The sequence below is a fragment of the Engraulis encrasicolus genome, unplaced genomic scaffold (assembly GCF_034702125.1).
Source record: "Engraulis encrasicolus isolate BLACKSEA-1 unplaced genomic scaffold, IST_EnEncr_1.0 scaffold_367_np1212, whole genome shotgun sequence".
Taxonomy (NCBI): domain Eukaryota; kingdom Metazoa; phylum Chordata; class Actinopteri; order Clupeiformes; family Engraulidae; genus Engraulis; species Engraulis encrasicolus.
Window position 1 is genome coordinate 23,420 of NW_026945662.1, and position 17,585 is coordinate 41,004.

General features: G+C 42.6%; 1 protein-coding gene across 1 annotated transcript; it reads right to left on the reverse strand.

Moving 5' to 3' along the window:
* Positions 1 to 556: 556 nt before the first annotated feature.
* LOC134443755 (tripartite motif-containing protein 16-like) lies at positions 557 to 17,432 on the reverse strand (the record flags this gene model as incomplete). Its single annotated transcript, XM_063193364.1, has 7 exons — positions 557 to 664; positions 790 to 895; positions 4,924 to 5,131; positions 5,617 to 5,776; positions 16,443 to 16,676; positions 16,784 to 16,879; positions 17,229 to 17,432. Coding segments are annotated over 7 exons (1,116 nt in total), but the record flags the coding sequence as incomplete, so codon positions are not given.
* Positions 17,433 to 17,585: the final 153 nt, after the last annotated feature.

Genomic DNA, 17,585 nt, shown 5'->3' on the forward strand with positions numbered 1-17,585 from the left:
AGACCCCCCCTCCCTAACCATAAGGCCACAGCCAGCTCACAGATAAAATAAGCCTGATTCTAACACACCGAGTCACATGTTGGTCTGTCTTGACACTACGGTAGTTTGCCATGAAAGGGGGGAAACTTGTGGTAAAGACACAAAGATTTGAGGTGAAGACGCTTGTTGACATTTGCGTATGGAAATTAAAGTACCCCCAACACAAAATATGTCAATTAAAACTTAATTAAGATTTAATTTTGATCCAATAGCTACCCAAAAACCTGGGTAGAGGGGCTGAGTAAATGTGGTCTGTATTTTGTACAGGAGAGTCATTGTGTCACCGTGGATACTGTGAAAGGACAGAATTCCAGCTTTGTGATCTATGTACACTCCAATTCTAGACCCTGGGATTACATTGAGGTTGGTTTCCTCTCCATTGTGTATGAAAAAGCTTGAAAAGCCACAACCAATATGTCTAGATGTTTATTGTTCTGCTGAACATTAATTAATTATTAAAATAATTAACAAATAATTTACAGTTACAGTTTACAGTTAACTCAGGTTGCATTAACCTTTAGGAAAGCAGCAGGTCCCAGGCACTCAGAGGTATTGTCACAGGTAGGGGGTGTGCATTTTCTGAGCGACACCCCCATTTAATACCACCAGTACACCGAGGAGTAAGCTGCACACCATCAGAACACACCAGGACACAGAAATAAAGTTTTGATCAGTGATATTTATTTTCTATTTTAAAACTATAAGAGTCTTTGGATAAGCACGTCCTAAACCCGCCCACCCAGTCATTACCCCAAACAGGCCCACTGCAGAGTCCCACTCGTGCATGGCGAGGCAGCCCAGCCCAGCCAGCGGGCAGAGTCTCAGGTGAGGTGGAGGAGGCTCGGATGATCCAGCTCTGCAGAGACAAGGTTGCAGCAGTCAATAGTTCATTTAAAGTTGCAGGCATTGGTGTTCACCTCATAGCATTTCGCAGTTCTAATAAAACACACAAACTAAACTAAACATGGCCCAAATGAAAACATGAATCACGGCAACCCAAAGGCCAAAGGGGCACTGCATTGCACACGTAGCTGCGATCTGTGCTGAGGGTGGTGGGAGTCCTGCGAGTGAGAGAATGGAGAATGGCAGCAACAATGTCTCTGATCCTTCACTTGTCTGTTTGGCGAGAAGAGAGAGAGTGAGAGAGAGACAGGGCGAGCGAGAGAGCAAGAGAGAGAGCGCAGAGCCAGAGAGAGAGAGAGAGAGAGAGAGAGAGAGAGAGAGCAGTGAGCATTTCTGGGAGGAGGAGGCTTCACCCGGGGCGCCTACTAGGTGCATTTCACTCATCTTCTCTTGGGGAGGCCGTTCTGTCCCCTCATTCTTCTCGCGGCATCAACCTTCTCCGGTCACGGACCACCACGGATCATCCAGAATGCAGCCTCGCGCCTCCGTGGAGTGTCTCAGGTTGCGGAATTTCGATCCGTAGGATCTCGCGAACCTCTTCAACGCGTCCTGCCAGGGGCCGGCTACCGGCAAGGGGCCCCCTCCTCCAGCACGCTCTCCAGCTCGAGTCGTCACATGCCGCTCTCCTCGCCCCCGTCGTCTTCTTCCCCCAAAGTTGTCCTTGTTCTGAATAAATAAGTCAGCCCCAGTCATCTGGCCCAATGGTCTTTCACCACCGTCGTACACCTGCTCCCATTTACGTTGAATCAGTCCTAATTATTTACCTGTCCGTCCCCTTTTTAGTTCCCCAGGAACGCAATAGAGGCAGTCGGTTGGTATGCAAATGAACCTAAAATGAACAGGCGGAGCATTCGGAGGGTCACACGCAGCCTCAAAATGAATGGCAGTGAATGAGAAGCCAGCGCACTGGAGGGTAAACTCTGCTATTTTAGGCTTTTAATCGTCGGGAGCACTTACATTCAAAGTCCACTGCCTGCGTGGTGAGTCCAGGGAAACGACTATAACGTGGCAGAACCATAAGCCTATGTATGTCTGAACGACCACGAGCAGTTATAGAATCCACTGTCCCCCCACCAAAACTCTGTCTGACAGCTTAGTGTTGGTGGGGGGACTGTGGATTCTACAACTGTTTGTGGTCGTTCGGACATAGATATGGTTCTGCCACTTCGTAGTCTCTTCCCTGGATTCACAACGCAGGCAGTGGACTTTGAATGAAAGTACTCCTGACAATAACAAGTCTAAAAAAGTAGAATTTACCCTCCAGTGCGCTGGCTTGTCATTCAATCACTACCATTCATTTTGAGGCTGAGAGTGACCCTCCGAGTGCCCCGCCTGCTCATTAGCATAGCAGCCGACTGCCTGTATGCCAAGTTCTTAATTCCCTCCCCTGTCAAGAATAGTGACCACGTGACAGTATCACAGCAGAAAGGAGGGGGTAGGCCTATATTAAAAAGCATTTATTAACTGTGGCTACTCATATTTGAAATTAAAATGGCAACATGTTTCGACCACAACGGTCTTCATCAGGGCAAAGCAAGGACAATGAATGAGCACAGAGTTTAAAAAGTTTAACCAAGGTGTGTAATTAGTGAGACGCACCTCCATCGAGGAAGGGGGGCGGGGGATCTCAATAGCCCCATACGACTTTGTTGCTGTCGACCAACATTGACGAAGCACGTGAGCGAGAACTTGTTGTCACGATGTGGGTGTTATTAAATACAGCGCATTTACAGTCGGCCACAAATATGAACGAGACGATGAGCTCGCATCGATTTGCTCTACTAACACACCACGTGTGAGGAGTGGGGGGACAGGCAGTGAGGAGGAGCTGAAGTGGGGACCTGCGCAAACTTGTGTAGAGGTGTGAGACAAGACCCATATACACACGTGAGTGAGTTGTTGACCAACCAGTTCATGGGCGCGTGACCTTGGAGGCAGTCCGCAGACAAGCGTTGAAGGGGATAAGCAACTGCAGAGGTTGCAAGATCTGACTGCAGCCGCATTCATCCCGCGATAATTTGACACCATGTGACATGTCACCTCGTCAACGCAACATCGACGGATTTTCGAAGTTTGACAGGAAATCTAACCGTCATGCAGCATTTTCATCCAGGGTGCATTGCTGTCTACATGCGCATGCATGCGTTGACAACATCTCGATCGCACCTACTGTTGCAAGTAGGGTAAAGGCGCGTGAACAACGTTCTAACTCAATTGACATTTGCAACAATGTGCTAGGCCTATGAGCGGAAGTGGAGAGAGTGACAGCGCAATTACAGGATTAGCGTAGGCCTATAATTTTAGTGTCTAATTTAGTCACGGTCCAAATGTCCTTACATGTAGGGTCTGAAAACAGTTCCTGCAAGCTGGAAAAATGTTTTTTTTTTTGCAATAAAAAGTCAATGTCGGAATGGCGGTATACTGTATCTTAATGGCGGTATAACCGGAGCAGTTTACCATGCAATGTGTCCAGTGTAGTTGTGCTTCTGCTTCATGGAAGTCATGGGTGCGACCTCTCACGCCAAGAAGTGCACCAGGCTGCACCAGCCCTGCTGGAGCAGTGTACCATGCAATGTGTCCAGTGCAAGAAGGTGCAGCAGCAGCAGAGGCAACATTTCTGCGGCTAATTTACTATGTAGGTTATTATTACACATATGCATAGAGTAGTGTGAAGGCTTAGATGACCTGCACATCTTCAAACCTGTGACTCCAGGGTCCCAAACATGTCCACTCATGCTTGTTTAATTGACTTGACAGAATCACATGACAATATCTCTTATGATGCATTTCCAAACAGTTCATAGCCTACATAGCTTATATACACTGTATGCTCAAAATATCAACAAGAAATGTTCAATATCATCAAATGTTTTCTTAGTTTTTTAATGACTTAAGGCCATATGTGAACTTAAACTAGGTTTGCTTACAGTATATTTTGACTTTTGCTCCAGGGAAGTGTGGCATGTGGCAACTAGGGGCACTATGACAGGGGATTGTCAATTGAAACTCCTACTTCATTTCCAGCTTGATGGGTAAAATTGAAAATGAGCTTATAGATAAATAATCCATGGCTAGACATTTATTCTTAAAGTGTTCACCTACACACAGCATGCAATATCTGGTTAGATATTTATTTCTTCACAATTAAGACACGTTTGAGCAGATTTCATTCATGTCTCTTGACAATTGTTCATGCAACATACAGTATCATTAAACATCTGTAAAAATATAGGTCTACAGTAAGAAAAACACAGCTGTACAATCATACATTTATGGCATATTTATAAAATGCTTATTACACAGAAACACCTATATATTTATTGTTATATTACCGTCCTTTTTTTTAACAAATAACTCATGATCAGTAATGCCTTATTTATCAGTATTATCAGTAATGCCAATAATGCACCCCATATTCCAGCATGATGCAGTAGATAGGCCTATCAAGACTGAACAGCAAGTTAAGATTTTCCTGACATACAGTATGAGAGTTAAAAGTTGTTTGCTATAAAAGGGAAAACAAATAAATTGAAGGCACGGTCATTGCAGCCTGCATGAAAAGGAGTCACCATATTTCGCCTCAAAATATAGAGTAGGCCTAAAATTAAAATTGCTGCAATTGAAAACATACAGAATACTAACACTTATTCGCACAGATTTAGTTGTACTTTCCCAAGTATCCGAAAGCCTGGATAGAGGGGCTGAGTAAATGTGGTCTGTATTTTGTGAAGGAGAGTCATTGTGTCACTGTAGATACTGTAAAAAGACAGAATTCCAGCTTTGTGATCCACATACACTCCCACTCTAGAGCTTGCAGTGATGTTGAGTCTGGTTACCACTCCATTGTGCATGAAATAGCAGGGATCGTATGGACAGCTCAAAGCCCAAGAGTGTTGATTCCCCCCAAAGACAGGGTAATCCGTGTATCCTTTGCTGCCGATCTCTTTATATGCAACTGCTATAGTAACTTCTTTTTGGTACCTTGATCTCTTTGAAGTGCTCCACTCCACTTCCCAATAGCATCTTCCAGATACCCTCTCTTTACACAGCACCTGGCATCTGTAGTCAAACCTCTCTGGATTGTCACGACTCCACATTGTATTCTCCATCCAGGAAACGGCCTTATTTCCTTCAAATACGTAATGTACCCCCTGTGCTGTAGTGGGGTCTAGACTGAGTTGACATGAATCTACAATGAGAAAAATGTAATAACAACATTAATAATTAATACTAATAGTAGGCCTATACAGATTCTTGAAATACTTTATCATACACACTGCAAAGTATTTTGTGTACTTAATGTTAATAACATATGGGCCTACTTAGGCTATACATAGGCCTATTTTATTCATCTCTTAGAGATAAATAGACAAACAGACATACATAGCCTACATACAGACAGACAAATACCTATTTTTGTGCAGCATGTGTCTATATCCTGCCTCTTAAAATATTGTCATGGTTAAAAAAATCCACCACTGCTCAATAATAGTAATCAGGCCATATACAGTATCTGTACATTTAGTGTCTTACATTGCAAGAAATGTCTTCTGGTCAAGGGGTTCTGGGGAAGAAATCGGCAGATCTGTTTTGCTATAAGAGAGAAGACATACATCAGTTCTAAAATCTAAATTGAATAAAGATGATATATATACTGAAATGTATAGTCCATACCAGTCGCTGTGATACTACATGTCCCCTGTTTAAGGACATCTTCCAGTTTGTCTTTCAGCTGAGACACACTCTGTATCACTTTCCAAAATGACACATCTGAACAGACTTTGAGATCTGATGATTTCTCTTGGTCCATCAAGGAGCTCAGAGACTGAAAACTCTACAGGGACACAGAATGAAATGGTGAGGATAGGGATAACTAAATAGACGCTTTCAATTCCTTAATGTTCCCCATGCTATCTTTGTACAGATGGAGACGTATGTATGTGTGTTCAGATGTATGTGTCCAGTCACATGAAAACAGGCAGCAAGTAGGTCCAGGGGCCAGGGCTGTAGTGGAGGGTAAACGCACGTAAACGCCGTTTACGCACCTCTGGAATTTAGGAAATAGCGTTTACTCACCTCTAAATAGCATTTACGCAGCTCTTAATGGCAATTACGCACTCAAAGTTCCCTGCGCCTTGTGATCTGCCGTTGGAATAATCCAAAATAAATTTGGTGTCATTTAAAAAATATTGTTGAACATACTTAACCAGAGATTTTGATAGAAACTGTCTCTGACTTAACGCTTTAGTAGGAATCATTTTCATCTGCTCTGTATTCGGGTATGTGACCTTCCAATCAGTGCCTTTCGGCTGCGGCGGCGACACCAATCAGGATCCAGGGAATATGTAAACACATACACGTTGTGTAGTTGCCTGCCTGCACTCGTGTCTTTTCAGCCATCGATGTGCGCAGCTATTCTGGACTTTACGGTCCCATTCACTTCAATTCATTTTTTTGGCGTTTTACATATTTCGGACCGTGCGGACGCCGCTGTACTCGTGCGAGGAAAACAACAATTGTCTCGGGTGCTAAACATGGTCATGGAACGGCTTGCTTAACCAGAATGGTGTGTGTTGTGTCATTTCGAAGATAATTAAAGAAAATCTTATTACAATGGGATTTCTCATAGGCATGGTTTTGCATGTCTCTTATCTCTTTTCATGTTGACTGAGCTATCACCGTTACAAGTTTACAAGGTGCACAGCGCACATATGTATGCATACAAAAAGGAAGAATACATTTCACAGTGTAATTCTGCAAATAATTCACTTCAAAGTTAAGTGTTATTACATAGGCACCATGGTCATCAATATGTGTGTAAGAACAAGTGAAAAAAACAAATCGGTCAGTTTGTCAAAGAGGAGATGGTAGATATGCGCACCATAGTACAAAGTATGCATCACACCATGCTTCTGAATGATATGAAGGGAAAATACTGACGGCACATAGCCTACGTCTCTTTCCTCAATAATGCACATGCCACATATCACTCAAGCAACATTATCTTCATTAGCTAATGTGGCCACAGGGGGGCGATATTGTAGGGCACGCTGAGACATTCGGATTCAATTTAACTCACTATTAGGCTATATAACAAAGGTTGCATTATAGGCTAGGCTACAATATATAGTCATTAATTGGCAAACAATTCATGTTGTTTCTATTGTAATGGGATTGCTACATTCAAGACGTTTCCAATGTCTTCCATCTCCTCTGTCTTTTCCATGTTTGTAGGTTAAGAATTAACAAACAAAATCTTAACATTGTACTGCATGTTTTAGATGGGCCCATGTACAAAGAACTTCAAGTCTGTCTGTAGGGCACATCAAGGGTCTGTGAGAAAAGGGTGCTTGCGCTGCTGACAATGTGTAAATGCTTCATATGATGCCTACATATGATGGCTACAAGAATTTCTGCAATGTGTTGTGTTGTTTTGAAGAAAATTGAATAAAATCTTATTATAGTGGGATGTCATTTGCATGATTGGACAGGTTTCATATCTCTTAGCATGTTCACTGCGTCATCACCATTTCATCTTACAATGTGCAGAATGATCAGAACTTTCTGTAATTCTGAAAATAAGTAACTCTGAAGTTAACAGATCATACCACATATAATAAGTAGTGCAAATTGAGAATGATTAATTTCTCAAAGCAGACACTGTGGATTATATGTAGCATAATACACAGTATGTGTCGCTATATGCTCCTGAAAGATATGCTGAAGACATACTGAAGGCACAAATATTTATTTTCCCAATAAGCCTTATAATGTAGGCCTATATCAGAAGTGAGGTTACATACACGTGAGTAAAAGTTGAGTACTGAGTGGCCTTGAACCCACAACTTATGGTATGGACAGCATGACTTCATCCACGAAGCTACCACAGTTTCATAAGAAATTTTAAGACCAGAAAGATATGTCGTCGTTGTGCATTTTAACACAATAAATCATATAAAATATATTTTCCCTGCACCATTACCTCATTGTCTGAAGTATGATGAAGAAATGATTGTAGGCCTATATGATTTTTTAGTGCTGTGATAATGTGCACAACAACAAGTTTTCTGGTCAAACAAATTTTACTGAAACTGTGGTAGCTTAGTGGATGGAGTCATGCCTACCATTCCACAGGTTGTGGGTTCAAAAGACAATTTTTACACTCGTGTATGTTACCTCACTTCAAATAGGCCATGATTAGTCTAATTCAGTAAATAGATATTTGTGCGTACAGTATTTCTTCAGCATATAACTCATGAGCATATTTCGATGAATATTGTGTATTATGGTGCATATCTACCGTCTCCTCTTTGACAAACTGACCGATTTGTTTTTTCACTTGTTCTTACACACATATTGATGACCATGGTGCCTATGTAATAACACTTAACTTTGAAGTGAATTATTTGCAGAATTACACTGTGAAATGTATTCTTCCTTTTTGTATGCATACATATGTGCGCTGTGCACCTTGTAAACTTGTAACGGTGATAGCTCAGTCAACATGAAAAGAGATAAGAGACATGCAAAACCATGCCTATGAGAAATCCCATTGTAATAAGATTTTCTTTAATTATCTTCGAAATGACACAACACACACCATTCTGGTTAAGCAAGCCGTTCCATGACCATGTTTAGCACCCGAGACAATTGTTGTTTTCCTCGCACGAGTACAGCGGCGTCCGCACGGTCCGAAATATGTAAAACGCCAAAAAAATGAATTGAAGTGAATGGGACCGTAAAGTCCAGAATAGCTGCGCACATCGATGGCTGAAAAGACACGAGTCCTGCCTGCCTGCCTACCTTCTTCTTCTTCTTCTTCTTCTTAGTTTTGTTGGCGGTTGGCAAACAACGTTTTGGAAGCATTACCGCCACCTACCGAAATGGAGTGTGAGTCTGGACGAAAGCTAAACTCATCTAGAGGAGAAAAGGAAAAAAAAAAAAAAAAAAGGGAGAGAGAGAGAGAGAGAGAGAAAGACAGAAAGAAAGAAGAGATTATATCCTTCTAATCAGTCCTGTGGCTTCTAGATAGGAAAAGAGGTACTTAAAGCATTTCTCATTTGAGTTTTTCTGCAGTATTGTTTTCACATCTAACTGCACACTTTCTGACTCCAGTCCTAGGATGAGGTGCTGCCTCTCCTGGTCAAACCTGCTACAACGTTCTACTGCATGCTCTATGGTCTCAGTAGCACCACATACACTACACTTTCCATCAGCATGCTTTTTAAACACAAATAGCGTACTGTTCAGACCAGTATGCCCAAACCTCATCCTAGATATGATGTCCTCCTCTTTAGTGGTTCTTGCTGTTGGTCTAGCATGACCAACCATCCCTTGGATCGCAAAGTACTTTCTCCCAGTAGCTGCACCACTCCACTGACTCTGCCAAATCTCCTTGGACTTTGTCTTAACAATTGACTTTACCTCTGATTTACTATGGGCTACTTCTAAGGTGACCTCAGGGATCACACATGCTTGTTTTGCATATTTGTCCGCCAACTCGTTCCCTCGTATCCCAAAGTGAGCTGGTACCCATAAGAAGCTTATATCAATGCCTGATGTTATGATTCCATTGACCATCTGTGCAATTTCAAAAACAATATCCTGTCTGGACTCCGACATGGTACTCTGGATACTCATCAATGCAGAAGCAGAATCTGAGGCAATTAACACTCCACCCCTTGGTCTATTCCCCTCTATCCAAGTCAGAGCAGTGAGGATGGCTACTAGTTCTGCCGTATACACTGCAAGGTCATTGCTTATCCTTTCTTTTTTACACACCTTAAGCTCTGGTACTACAAATGCCACACCCACTTTGCCATCTAGTGCCTTTGAGGCATCAGTAAAAAACACAAGTTTATCTTCATACTGTGCTCTGATATGATACTCAACTGTAACTTTGCTGAACTCCTCCTGATTCTTCAGCTCTAAAAGTGTTAAATCTATTACAGGTTTCTTTAACAACCATGGTGAAATAACTGGGAATGTAAGAGCTGGGCACAGAGTAAGTGCCTGTAGGCCCAGTGCCTCTACCTTTTGAGGAATCACCCACCCAAAGCTTCTACCAGGCTTATCCTTCTCCTGACAATGAATTAGCACAGATTGACTGATGTGGCCTTCCCCTTGCCCTCTGAGGTTAGCCCAATAGACTAAAGCCAGTTGATCTCTCCTTATATACAATGGCATTTCCCCCATTTCTACCTGTATAGCGTTTACAGGAGTAGACTTCATTGCTCCACAACACAGTCTTAATGCTTTATGCTGAATTACATCCAGTTTTGTCAGAAGCGTCTTAGATGCAGATCTGTAGGCCACACAACCATAGTCAAATACAGACCTGATAAGGCTAATGTATATCGTTTTCAAGGCTGACCTGTTGGCTCCCCAGTCCACCCCTCTCAAACAGCGCATGACATTTAGGACCTTATTACATTTCTCAATCATTTTCTGTATGTGAACAGACCAGGTTAGCCTCTTATCAAACCACAGGCCTAAATATTTAAAACAGTCAACTCTCTCTAGCTCAGCGCCTGATAACTTCAGCTTCAAACTCACAGGAATGCTCCTTCTAGTAAAAAACAAGGTTTTAGTTTTATCTATAGATATTCTAAATCCCCACTCAAGGGCCCATGTTTGAACATGGTCTACTGCCTGTTGCATTTTATTCACAATGAAGTTGACATTTCTCCCCCCCTTCCACATTGCACCATCATCTGCAAACAACGCAACATGGACAGACTCCTGCACCTCCTTGAAGACATCATTAATCATGATCAGGAACAATATCGGGCTGATAATGCTTCCTTGCGGTGTGCCGTTTTCCACTATATATTCACTACTGAACTCTTCATTAATTTTAACCATGATTCTCCTACCTGATAGGAAATCCTTGACCCACTGGAACATTCTACCCTTGATACCCATCTGTCTGAGTTTAATTAGGAGTCCCTCTCTCCAGACCATATCATAAGCCTTCTCTATATCAAAGAAGACGGCCAGTAATGTCTCCTTATTAACTTGAGCTTTCCTTATTGAGTCTTCTAAGGCCACTACTGGGTCCATGGTGCTCCTTCTCTGCCTAAATCCGCTCTGGTAGCTGTGCAAAATATTTCTAGTTTCTAACCAGTAGACCAACCTATCGTTCACCATTCTTTCCATTACTTTACCCAACTGCGAGGTCAGTGCTATGGGTCTATAGTTTGATGGCATCGTTGCATCTTTCCCAGGCTTTCTAATAGGGATTATTACAGACAGTTTCCATTCGGCTGGAATAGCTCCCTCCACCCACACCTTATTGATTAAAGCCAAAACTACATCCTTCCCCTTGTCAGTTAACTTTTCCAACATAATATAGTAAACCCCATCCCTTCCTGGGGTCGACCTACCCACTTTCTTTAATGCCCTATTCAATTCACCCAAGTCAAATGGAGTATTTAGAGCATCCTCATTCCCCATCTCCTCCTCCAACACATGCCTATAGCGATCTATTGTAATTTCTCTTCCTCTTGCCTCTATAGGAGTAAGATTTCCTGAACTGTGGACCTTTACAAGATTTTTAGCAATAGCCTCAGCCTTATCCTTGCTGCTTATGATAACTCTGTCATCTGCCATCATTATGGGGTATTCCAGCTCTCTCCTAATGCCTCTCATTCTTTTAACCATTCCCCATACATTTCCTATTGGGGTAGTTCTGTCTAAAGTTTCGCAGAATGCTTTCCAATACTCTCTCTTGGCTTTTTTAACTGTACACCTCACTACAGCTTGACACTTCTTGTACTGTATCAATGTCTCAAAGTTCAATGTTTTCTTTAAAATTCTAAATGCTTTGTTGCGCTCCTTGATAGCTTTCCTGCATTCTTTGGACCACCACGGCACTATCTTTCTTGCCCTTCCCGGCCCACTTTTAGGGATAGCATTCTCAGCTGCTCTGATTACACCATTGGTGACTGCCCAACACATGGTCTCAACACAGCCATCGGCTGCAATATTCATCAAGTTGAGCTCACTAGACTCTGAGAAGGATTCCCAGTCTGCTTTATTTAAATCCCATTTCCCTTTCCTCACCACCTGCTCTCGTATTGCCTCTACCTCCAGCACTACTACAACTGGAAAGTGATCACTACCCACCGTGCTGCCCAGTACCTCCCAGTTGCATCTGGCCGCTAAAGCTTGGGAGACTATTGTAAGGTCAATAGCAGAGCCAGTACCATTTGCTACGTCTATTCGTGTATGTGTGCCGTCATTTAAGCATACAAGCCCCACCTCGTCCAGGAACTCTTCCACAATGCCACCATTTGCATCATTTTTATCCCCCCACAGCGTGCTGTGGGCATTGAAATCCCCACACCATATTACCTTGTCACCCAACCCCTCCCAGATCGCCTCCAGGTGCTCCAGCTGAATTTGTTTACATGGGTTGTAGTAGTTTACTATACTCACACTGCCCTCTTTAGTCCATACTTCAATACATAAAACCTCCAAATCCACGCTCTTCTTCAGCTCCCTGAACTGCAGTCCATTTTTAACAAAAGTGACACACCCACCACCACCACTACTACTCCCCACCCTGTCCCTCCTAATGCTTGAGAACCCTTTAATTACAAAATCTAAATGACTCTTTAGCCAGGACTCCTGGACGCAAATAACATCAGGTACCTCGCTTAGCTCTTGGATGAAGCCTTTAAACTCTTGCCCATTGGCAATAAGGCTTCTGGCGTTCCATTGCAGAACTACTAAGTCCGCTTTATTAATCCCGGCGGAGAAGAAGATATCTCTGGGGATTCGCTCAGATACAGGGCGTGGCTTATCTTATCCTGGGTCACGTCAAGGTTCAGGAACTTCCCTGCCGCTTTGACTATTACCCTTATTTTCTCAGTTTTAGATTTTAGCCCCTCAGTACAATTGATCACGTACGATATGAAAAGCACAAGTCGCTCAGAACTAAGGTTCACATCACCCTGCTTTCGCACCGCTTCAAGCTTTTCGCGCTGTCCCTTTTCTCTGTCTACCTCCTTCACAGCATCGGCGTAAGACAGGTTTTTTGTTGCTCTGACCTGTTGCACACTCGCAGCCCTTTTCCTCACAGGACAGCCACCATAAGCGGCTGAGTGGTCCCCCCCACAGTTACAGCACTTCCTCACTGCCCCCTCCTCACACTGACCATACTGGTGATTACCCCCACACTTTCCACATCTCTCTTTCCCGTTACAGTTAGCAGCAACATGGCCATAACGTTGACACTTGAAACACCTCATCGGAGGAGGAATGAACTCACGCACTCTGAAACTCATGTAACCAATCATCACTTTCTCCGGGATGCGTAACTCTTTAAACCCAAGCAACAGGGAAGTGCTCTCAACCTTTTCTCCATTTCGCTTAGCCAGCAGTCTTTTAATAGTCAACACTGTTCCTCCTTTAATGCTCTTTTTGATTTCCTCCAAGTTTTCACCAAGCGCCACTCCTGTAATCACTCCTCTGGCTCCACGCTCTCCAAACTTCCTTATCTCTGCTATTTCCTTTTGACACACAACTTGAGCCTTCATAACTTTATCCCTCTGCGCTGCATCTTTACATGTAACTAGCAGGGACCCGTCAAACCTCACACTTGCCTGCACAATTTCTCCCCAAGCCTTCTTCAAACCCGCGGTCAAGCGAACCAAGCCAACCTCCCTAATGTCATGTCCTTGCTTAAACTTCACAATCAACTTCAAGTCAGCTGCAGGATCCTGCACGATTCTCCTTCTAACGTCCCTACTATCTCCACCGTCATCTTCACGTTCTTTCCTCTTATCATCCCTACTTCCAGCCACCCCACCCCACTGAGTGCTAGGTCTACCTATACCCCTACCTGCACTACCTGCTCCTCCACCTCGTAGGTCCTCCCTAATCCTATGTACTTCAGAGGACAAAAAGTCCTCTTCCATATCATCCTCCTCATTCATGCCCTGTCGCTAACCTAGCCCAGACTCAGTCACAAATCGGTTTATGCCAACACGCCACTTCGCCTCTCGCTTGGAACTCGACCGACCAACACCACCCCGACCACCAACTCCTGCCTGCCTACCTGTTCAAAGTTAGTCATCATGGATATTAGGAGATATTTGAAGAGACCATCCAGTGCTTCCACTTCCGCAGATGCCAGCAAAAGGCCTCAAGTACAAAGTAAGACTGACAGAGATCAATTTACATGAGTCATTAAATGTGCTTCGTAAATAAATTGACTTGACGACTTATGGCAATGACAGAACGAGCTTTCAGATTAGCTAATGCGTATCCTTGTATTGCACTCGTCATCCACCGCTAGTCATTCTATCACGAAAGCTAGCAATGCCACCAGTTTAGCCTAATTTTACAACAATAATTTTACAGCACGAGACGTTCTCGTGCTTCAAGGTGAAATGAGAATAGCAAATCAAATAAAAGGTAAATTGTCATTCTAAATACCGCAAAAAATATGATTTACGATGGCTTATATGTAACCGGGTCATATTTAAGGTTTTTGATGATTTTATTTTGTTTCAATATTTTGGGATTTAATTTTATTCAAAACCGGAAGTGACTTAATGCTGGGGCGGGATTTCCGGTTTAGTGAACGGTTCATGAGGAAACCTTGCAAGCGCAAGCGAGACACGAAATCATCTTCCCGAGAATGATTGTAACCTCGGTGTCCGGTGAAGTAAAGATCAGTGATCACGCGCTGGTGTGGCGCGGTGTGTATTGAGTAAGTGAAAAGGTTTTCTTGAAAAGTGTTAAGCACCTTTCTAGAGTGAACTGTGGTTGTGGTGTACTAATGTTATAATGTGCGTTTCTCATCTCCAGTATCACCACTACCGTTTGTACCGTGGTTACTATGGGGTACAGATTTGATGGCTAGTAGTTCAGACTTGCATTTGCAACTACTCAACGATTTTGTAATTGCCTATTTAGAATAGCCTCCTGGGGTTTTGAGGCAGTATACTGTGACGAGTGTTTTCATTTGATAAAAAGAGCAACCCTGTAAAAATATTTTTCTGGTTGTTTTCATTTTATTTCCTTTTGAGGCTCATTTATGTCCAGAACGTGGACACTTGTATTTTTCTACTTTTTCTTTCCTTTTACAAATAAAACTCAAATCTACTTTTGCTATCAGATAAGATCCTAGTTGTGTCGTGTGCATTTCTTCACGGTCACATATATATGATTTTTTAAAACAGCCATTGAATTGGCAAGTGTAAAACAAAACTAGCAATCTTATATTTTCTAAATATAAAACAATATAACAAAAAACGTGCTGTATAGGCTATTTATGCTGACATAGGTAGGTCTAGTTATAGCCTACATGAGTGATCCTTTAACTTATGTTGTCAGTGTAATTGGCAGGCTGCTTAACTGGTGTTCTCAGCCCCACAACTCTTAAATTCTACTTTTTTCAGGCAGTGATGGTACAGGCAATGAGGCAGAGATCACAGGGAGAGGAGAAACACCAGGAGATCAGATAGAGATAGAAGAGGAAAGAGGAGGAAAGGAAAGAGGACCAACAGAGAATGAGGAAACAGAGAAAGATGAAATAGGAGATGAAGAAACAGGTAGGCTTAGTGCGAGAGGAGACACACACACACACACATACACACACACACACACACACACACACACACACACACAAAATCTACTGTAGCCTGGATAGTTCTTATTCTACACATACTTTTCTTTACTGTTGAAATTTAATTGATTTAATATAACTTTAACTGATAACGTCGTGGAATAAGGCCAGGACAGCCATACAGATTGCGTTGCTGTGTGCTGTGTCGCGTTGCGTCACGTTGCGTTGCGTCACGGTCTGTCTGATCAAAAAATTCATAGTTTACCCACCTCTAATTTGACCACTACAGCCCTGCCAGGGGCATACTGAGCTAATAATAGATTGAGTGCTTTACAGTGATACCTTACACATGGGAATCTCGTGGATAATGGATAATCTGTGGCTTTTTGAATGTGCTCACTTCTTAAAATATATAAAAACAGAATTAAGCTTGGAAAATGTCTCATGCCCATAGAAAAGACATTAAGTTGCGCCTTTTAAAGACAGAATCTAGGTGTTTTCACATCTGGTCCCTGTCAGCCATGTAAGCAATCTCAGACCTGTGAATTTTTGTGAATGCTCCAAGGATACCCAAACCCCTCGAAAGTGACCTTTATTGACGTGGTCATACAAGTTACACTTGTGAGACTGGGTATAATCACTTAAGGCGAGCTCGAAAGGTCCGGGTGTGATCAAAAAGAGGACTGCCATATCATAAAAGCTTATAGGGACCAGAAAGAACAGTCACTTCTTTTTGTAATAAACACACAAGTTCTCACAAGTTCTTTGGCTGTCCACTTAAAGAGGACTGAGTTTGGTGTGAAAGGTGCGAAAATACCCTAGATTACAATACTAAAAAGAATATGATACAAAAAAACAAAAATGACAAAAAATAGCAATTTTCTCAGTCTTGCGTCTCTGGGATGGAAATCCAGTCACATACCTGCAAAAAGCTTGCATTATCGTCTGTTTTTGACAGCTGTTCCAGCTCAGCATCTGCTTTCTGCAATTCTGCAATCTCCTGCTCCAGTGTCCCCATACATTCCTCAGCTTGAGTCACATCAGCCTCCTCCTCATCTCTGATCAGCTTTGTCACCTCAGAGCATATTCTCTTCATGGAGCAAATCACGTCCTCAAAGCTCTCCTCTGTCTTCACCACCGCTGCCTGAGCAGATTGCTGTACAAATATATATGCACTTTGAACAACATCTGGTGGAAATGTATGCAATGCAGTGTGTTACCATCAGTATTGTGTACTTCCCTTCAGGTCTACTTTTCACTCACCTTGATTACCCCCACAGCATCCTTCAGCTCCTGTAGGTGGTTTTGTTTCCTTTGGATTGTCTGTCGACTTTTCCTTTGGGTTTCCTGGAACTTTTTCTGTAATCAAGTTAACAGTTGGCATTTTTTGTCATTATTTCACATAATGATATGCATGTAGCAAGCCATTTTCAGGTGTGAGAGACAGATACACTAATCTCTTTAATCTCACTTGAAATGGAAAACTGTGAGCATTGAAACGCTGTCCTCATAAAATATAAATTCAATGAATATCTCTTTTTATTTAGCCTACTTTTGGCACCTGCTGAAATGCTTATACATGTGGGAAGCCTGCTCTAAATTTGAATCTTGCCCTGATATACTGTAAAAGGAATGAAACCGGTCTGGGCAGTGGAAAAGTTTGGTTTACCGAAAGTCAAACCAGTTACTGTCATCTGATTGCTCTTACCTGTTTCTCAGTTCGCTCTGCTGCAACCGAAACTGTTTTATGTCCACTGTGTTCATCCATAACACACAACACACATATACACTTCTGGTCAGTGCGACAGAAGACATCCAGCAGTTTCCCATGTCGAGAGCAAAGCAGATCCTCTAGTTTACCATCAGCTTCAATCACTTTGTGTGTACTGTCTGGGAAGAGGTCATTGTGAGCCTTGAAATGAGTTTCACAATAAGAGGACAGGCAAACCAGACAGGACTTGACAGCTTTCTGCTTTCTCCCAGAACAGACACCACACTCCACATCTCCGGGAGAAGGGAGGGGGAAACGGGGGAAACCACATTTTTCCCCCCAAAAAAAAAACCC